The sequence below is a fragment of the Theobroma cacao genome, chromosome 1, assembly GCF_053813885.1.
Source record: "Theobroma cacao isolate CCN51 chromosome 1, ASM5381388v1, whole genome shotgun sequence".
Lineage (NCBI taxonomy): Eukaryota > Viridiplantae > Streptophyta > Magnoliopsida > Malvales > Malvaceae > Theobroma > Theobroma cacao.
This window is the reverse complement of record NC_142639.1, coordinates 6,375,095-6,382,880: the sequence shown is the minus strand read 5'-3', so window position 1 is coordinate 6,382,880 and position 7,786 is coordinate 6,375,095. Positions and strand designations below refer to the sequence as shown.

At 32.3% G+C, this 7,786-nt stretch overlaps 1 protein-coding gene across 1 annotated transcript; it reads right to left on the bottom strand.

Moving 5' to 3' along the window:
* Nucleotides 1-1,793: 1,793 nt before the first annotated feature.
* Nucleotides 1,794-2,410, bottom strand: LOC148764472 (uncharacterized). Its single transcript, XM_088802845.1, has 2 exons — nucleotides 2,292-2,410; nucleotides 1,794-2,177 (listed from the first exon to the last, which is right to left on the bottom strand). Exons 1-2 carry the CDS (start codon nucleotides 2,365-2,367, stop codon nucleotides 2,026-2,028), a joined length of 228 nt encoding a protein of 75 aa, XP_088658971.1. The 5' UTR covers nucleotides 2,368-2,410; the 3' UTR covers nucleotides 1,794-2,025.
* Between the last annotated feature and the right edge of the window lie 5,376 nt (nucleotides 2,411-7,786).

Here is a 7,786-nt window from a genome sequence, read left to right as displayed (position 1 = left end):
ATATCTCGTTAATCGTTGGCTATTCATGATTTGTCATCACTGGTTTATATCTTTTTGTTTTAGCTGTATTTTGCTCATTCAATATGTTCATTCCATCTTAACATAATGACTTGCGATATGGCAGTGACTCTTTGACGAAGAAAAGGATGATAATTCTCCAAAGCTTTTATACATGCATACATGCATACAACTGATATATATATATGCATATATGGAATAAAAGCATCTAATAATTAAGAGGCATTCTAATCTTGAACCTTGTTCTCTTGGCAAGCTAATTTGGGTTGATAAATCAATATGTTTGCCAAGATTTTTTTTTTTTTGTGTAGAGAAGTGTGTGAATTAATGTGTCTAACTAGTTGCCTGCATTTCAACAGTTGCGTGGGGACAATGGTTCCCCAAGACATTTATCAGATGCAAAAGATCGTTGGAAGATGCTCGTGGCCGGAATGCTTATATATGTAAATTAAGAATAACCAAATAAAGATTGAAGAACACAAAACCACAAGAGAAGTCCAACACCAATCTTGCTAATATTGCTATATATATATATATATATATATTCATTATCATATATTGCCTTGTCAAGGAGAAAATGTTTACAGGTTTTATTTCAGCATATATGATCTTTGGTTTACACAATAATAACTTACTCCTTTTTCATCCTTCTTATTTTAGAATTTGAATGTTCGATATTTTTAAAGTTAAAATCTCGAATTTTTTACTATTAAAGTGATCTCTCCAGAATAGAGAAAATGCCATAGATGATACAACAAACCTGGATAATATTTTTTCTTTACTTCTACAAACCAAAATTCAAGCAATGTTTGGGACGAGAGAAGGAAAGGATGAAGGGGAGGGGAGGGTGGAGGAATTGAAGAAAATTATTTTTACCTATATTTGCTGGGAAGAAATTTGTCCAAGGAAAGAAAATATGAGAGAGTTACCCCTCTCCTTTGTCTCTCCCTCCTCCATTTCCTTCTATTTCCCTCATAGTTCCCAGACATAGGCTTAATGTGGGGAAAAACTAGATCAGTCTAGGAAGCTGTATACTGAAAGTGGTCATCAAAGTTTTGGCTTGCTTCATCTAAACTGAAAAAATAGTTTATAGCCAAGTGACACAAAAAGGACTGCAAAGAGATTACATACTTTTCTAAAATGAACTTTTTCCCTTAGCCATTTAAGTAGCAGGGCGCACATTCTCCACATCATATCAATGAAATGCTCTATGTTTTTCTTTGTCTGCAACAGTTTGAATATGATTAAAAAGTACATCTAAAATTGATACTATTTGAAAACATGAACATTTAGGCCATATATGATAACAGTGCGTTGAACATTGTATGGCAGTGCAAGCAAGTTGTTTATTTTGTAACTTATTTTCATTTTTGAGATCTTTACCTTATTCCAACGGGGTGGTGTTTACTGTCTCTCTAAGCATAATCCTTGGGAGCTGTGTTACTTTTATTTTCTCTGAATTTGTTTCCAGACAAGGAATTTTGTGAACTTTCACGGGTTTTCCAAATTAGTATCATTCCATCTGATCCAAAACTTTGGGCTCTGTCTTCTGTTATTTGCTGCTTGATATATATGTTTCATGCACAAAATTTCTTCTAATTTTGTCACTCTTGCTGCTGTTGCACCAATAGATTTCAAGTAGGAAGCACGGCCTGGTAAATTGGTGTGCAGTTTAAAGATTGAAACAGATAATAATTATTCATGGACCCCTTACTATACTGATACAAGCCAAGGCTTCTCCTTAGCATATGTTAAGTTGTGAAGTACTGCTACTATATTGAAAACTTGCATGATCTTTATTTACAAAAATGCATAAACCCTAAAGAGTATGTCAAGGTATATATATATAAGCACATCTACCAATTCTTGATTCTCATATTTGTAAATCATTTCTATCATTGTTTTATCCTTTCTACTATGTATAAATGTGTACGCTCAAATATAAAAGTAGGATTAAGAAAAGGAAAAAACTAAACTAGTTATAGTACTAGTTTTACAAAATTTTGCCTAGTTATGGATTGGAGGCTTCCTTGTTGCTGGAGTGTAGTCCATAGATACTAACTCATCAGCATTAATTTTAGGTGCTCCATCTTCTGTTGCTGTAAGCACCTGATCATCATGAACTTTCTGAGTTTCCTTAGCCACTGGCATGTTTCTTGCTGCAACAAAAAAAAAGAAAAAAAGAAGGGAGTTAAGAGACTCCTCCGCATCAAATTATTTATTGAACTTGTTAACAGATCAAAGATAAATCAATTGGAGATTCAAAAATTTACCTCCAGCAGTTGTAGAGATGAAGCAAAAAAGGAACAAGGCAACAAGAAGAAGATGCTTGCAAGGAAACCTAGCCATCTTAGTATTTCTTCTTTTTTTTTGGGGTTTATATCAATCTCTTTTCTGTGAATAACATCTTCTAGTTGCCTGCTCTTATATAGAACTGGCTATCTGCAAACATAGACAAGTGGTGCATTGATCGATAATGACATCAAATTTTGTAGTAACTCTACGTGACTAATGTGGTCTTTTTGAGTCAACATCAATGTCTCCTGCTGTCTTTGCATGAAAATGCTAGCCTTCAGGCTCAGAAAAGAAACGCTCCAGTTTACCCTTCCAAGTACTGAAGGTGTCATTTGGAAGGTTGTGGTTAAGTTTGTATATCCTCATGATTGACAGCTAAGGGGAATTGAAATTTTTATCATTTTAGGTTCATCTCTCAATGATAAGGTTATATGAGCGGGAGGGATGAGGAAACTTCCCCTGTTTTTACCTTCTTGCCCAAATCATCAATATGTAATTTGACAATATCTTGGGTTGATAAAGCATCATTCACCAATTAATCTTAAACAAACACTGAAAAGAACTGCAAATTTTTGTTGTTTAATTTAATTTGAGGCAAAAGATATCAGACGTTGGCTGTTATATCAACTCAGCTATTAGACCAGATGACAAGATTAACTTTTTAACTGCCTTTTCTGTTCTTCTAGTTAATGTTGGTTTATGGGATAGAGAGTTTGATCAATTTAAGAACTTCAGATAGAAATAACTATCTCATCTCAACATTCATCTTTCATATGAAACTTTTCTCCACTCTTGTTTGTTTCATATTGGTCTCAGTTCCTCGATTTTGCTTGCTCAACTTGTATCAAGAAACAGGGACCAGGGAACAGCTTCTAGCAGAGCGGATATGTGGACCTAATTTCCTATACACCTAAGTGCAAACACTTATGGTCCTCCATTGTTAAAGGACTAGCAAGTTTTTGTAACAAAGCACAAACATAGCAATTGCCGATGTTCATGCACAAATATAACATGAAAAGATAAGAAGATCCTTGGAGACACATATACATTGGTGGCCAGTGTTACGTCCTGTTTCTGAATCACAGTTGAACTGTTTAGTGATTAGATCTTGATTTTTGTTAATTAATTTAGTGATTAGATCTTGATTTTTGTTAATTAATCATGCGAAAAAACAATTCATTAATTCATGGAGGGAGGAGTCCGACACCGGGTGGGGCTGCAATCATTTTCAGATAGGGTGATCGACAATTTCATGTACGAAAAATCACGTGAAGGGCGCTGAGAATTATCAACTGAAGGGTCCTCCTTGTCCTCAAAATGAACACACACTAAACATGATTTATACGGCTAATTAAGGCCTTGAGATAGAGACATTTTAAAGCAGAGTAATACAGGCCATTACCATAACGGAATAAAGATAGAAACTCACCAGGACTCTTTGAAGAATGTGCTTTCCAAGAAGAAACGGCACTTTGATTAGGTCCATGTTATTCTCAGGCTTTGTTCTTATAAGGAAACAAAGAGTTTCGTAAATCCTTCCACTCTGTTCTGCAACTAAATTCTGTGTACATCTCCCGACGGTTGTGGTTGCATAAATTCTTTAACTAATCCTTTGGATTCTGATGAATTAGATTCTGACAAGGCATTAGCCAGAATCCTTCTTTCATGGAATTATTTGAACATTATTAGTAGCTTGAGTGATTGGTAAAATGGAAGTGATGGCTCTGGTCTATACTGGTTAAGCCTATCTTTTTGAGCCCACGTGTCTCTCCATGTCCGGTGTCTAACAAGGCCAATTTAGCCAGCTCAGGGTGAACAGAGCCACCAACCTTGAGCGCCAAACCCCTTTGAAGCAGTGTTGCATTTTCTCCTGTAACTTGAGGGCCCTCGAATGCTGCAACGAACCTACCACTTTGAATTTATCAAACCTTCAATTTAAACTTAATTTATTCAAAATTTTCCTGTCTGAACTCGTAAAGACATAAATTTAATAACTCATTAATCAATCAATTTAAAATCAATTAACAATAGATAAAAAGGATAGGATTTTAATATACAATTAAAAAAGATTAATAGTTTGACAGATTTGAAATGATATCATCTAATGATTAATATAATCATCCAATCCAAATAATCAAATAAGATTTATGAGATATCATATTTTAATAAAACATGTTTCTTTTATTTGGCTATTGATGACACATTGATCCACACTCAATAGCAACTCCACTGCATGATTGAAGGAAGTATAAATCACTAAAAAAGGAAAAATTATTCTAATTTAATCTGACTTTTCCCCCTATTGTTTCTAAGCATAAATTATGAAAAATAGTGCTGATTTACATATAAATGGCCTTTGTAAAAAGTAAACACGACAACTTTTTTTATATGCGTGAGTATAACTAAGAATCTTTACTGGTTAATGATCCAATATCAAGAGATAAAACTGGGTTATTAGTCGGCTAAGGTCCATGTGCAGTGTATGTGACTCCGCGCATATTTGATACGAAAAGCATTAAAACTTTCAATCATGGAACAATGAAAGGAAAATCAGAAGTAGAATTATTACAATTATTGATAAGATCTTAATATATATGGCTTTTCCCATAGTTGACTTGAAAGGAAAAAAACAACCCAATTTTTGTATTGTTGGTGCACCCAAGTCAAAACAGTGCAGAGATTAAAGCCCTGCGGTCCTGGCAGTGATTAAACAAGCGATGCTTCATATCAAAAGGGTTGGTATGTCAAAGGAGACAATATTAATGTGAATGGGGCTACCTTGTGCCCTAAACCATGACAACCCCAAGATATAACTAGACGGGAGGAATGTGACCATGTCTCAGTCCTAACCAAATTCCCTAGTTAGGTCCACACCCTAGTTAGGTCCACACCCTTCTCGGAATGACGCGTATCGGATCGAAACTCTTGCAGCAGTCGACCATGAGGGGCTGGCATGCCAAAGCAGGCATGAATAGACAGAAAAATCACATAAAAATTGACCTGGAAAGAATCCTTTAGAACAGGTGATTGTTCCATTTATGGCGTGGTCTGGCGTGAGCCCAAGCTGTAGGAGACCCGTGGTCCATCACGTGCACCACCCGGTGCCTCACACGCTTTGCTTGCATTTGCAAAGGGTTCTTTCTTTTATGATTTTTACATTAAAACTGTGGTACCAAAGCTCGGTAGCAATCACAATTCAATTATTTGATGGCTTACGTTACGTTTATGAGTGAACATTCATCATATTTGGTTTGATTAATGGTTTTTTATTAGTATGCCTTTCTATTGGACTCGTCTTGGATTTTTAATAGGAAAATGGAGGCATAATTAAGATGTTAATGGTAGTGAAATTGGGAGTGTGGAGACAAAGGAAAAAGTGTAAGGGCACAGAGTCACGTGTACTAGGGAAACGTATGAGGGTTGGGCGGTGGACAAGGGCAAGCAACCAAAGGCCGGAACTAGGGCTCTCGCTTTCCCTTCTCTCACGGGACATTTGACAATAAGTCCCACTTTCCCTCCATAAATGTCCATCCAACAACTCATTCTCCATTTGCTTCAAGGGAAAATCTATCATTATAATTCATTCAATTAATTTTTTTTCTAATTTTATGATGAAATTTTTTTATTTACTCAACTTTTTTTTTGATAAATAAAAATGTAATGACTCAAATTTACATCGTAAATTCTGCTAATACATTTTATCTTCTTTCAAATGCGATCGAATGAAAGCTCAATTGGTTAGCTTAAGCAATTATATTTATAAACTTTTTTTTTATTCTTTTAACTTGCTCTTCCCACATATTGTAATTTGATTAGAAATTAATTTTATCCATAAGGAGAGATATGAATAGTAGAGTTCAGACTCAATTGATATTTTTGAAAGTTAGATTTAGATTTACGTTTAATGTATAATTTAAATAAAATTTTTATTAAAATTTTTTTATATTAATAATTTAACTTTTAGAATGATATTTAAATAAGTAATATTTTATTAATATAATAATATCTTGAATTGAATTCGAACCTAAACAATCATGTTCAAGACTCAATTTGAGTCGAGTTAAGCTTTCAGGCCTGACGAGCAAGTTGACCTGTAAATAAATATATTAACAAGGCAAGAGGCTCCAAAAGTCTTCGTTTCTTTATGTATAAAATTAAATAACTTTAACACTAAATTATATATTAAGAATTATCTAACTCACTCGATAATAATATTGTAAAAACTTATGTTAATATTCGAATCTATGATAATTTATCTTGGAACAAACAAATTTTCCTATTAAATTATCTTTCTATTAGTTTACTTTTCTTTCTTGACAGGCAAAAAGCTTTTGAGAACGTATAATTAAAAATATTTAAATAAAAAAATTGCAAGTGATTCTTCATTCAAGGATAAATAGAAATGGTTCAAAATGGGAATTTTGGATCACACAACTTAACTTAACTAAGGTTTCATTTGGCTGTTTGTTAATCTTCTTATATATCTTTTAGGTTAAATGTTCAAATTGGGATTAAATATTTGGATGCTTTTTTAATTAAGGATAAAATGTTTCAATTATAACAACCAATGGTCAAATGTCACAAAAAATCATGTTAAAAATATAATTGTTATATGTTATGTTGAAAATTTAATTATTATATGTCATATTAAAAAATATAATTGCTACACGTTATATTAAAAATTTAATTGTTATGTCTATATTCAAAATTTAGTTGTTACATGCAATGTTAAAAATAAAATAAAATTTATAAGAGGGAGGAAAATTACTTTTTTATTACCTAATTCAAAATTGTATTAAAAAATAAAATGTCTCAAAATAATAGAATTAAAAAAAATTATGTTCAATGAAAAATGGAAATAGGAAGCCTGTTCATAGATAATGAAATCAAAAAACCCTATTCAAAATAATGAAACCACGAAAAGCCTTGTTCAATTTTATAATGAAACATAAAGGGATTATTTATAGAGATAGTCCATTTTAAACCTATTTGTAACGTAAATAAATTAAATAATAAAGTATTTTAATCATAGACTTCCTTAGATTGCAAGTAAAATAAATGTCATAAAAATAAGATTTATTTATTGTGCAAGTAAAACAATCAATAAGTAAAGAAAACTTAAATATAAAAAATATTCTAAATGCCTTAGAATACTTTACTTAACTATTACTTTTCTTCGCGGCTGTCAGACCCCTTTCATGCAGGTTGTCTTGTATGTGTTTGTTTGTGCGATGGTTTATATATTAGGTTAATTCTCTTTTATTTATGTAAAAAAAATATAATATATATTATATATAAAAATAAAATTATTAAAATTTGTTATTCAAAGAAATACAAAATTTAATTTTTTTTAATTGTATAAAAAGAAAACTTTTATCATTTACTTTAGGAAGTAGTGAAAAAATAAAAGTAATATAATTTAGGGTAAAATACCTAAAGTTTTCAAGTTTTAGTCACAATTTCATGCAAGTCT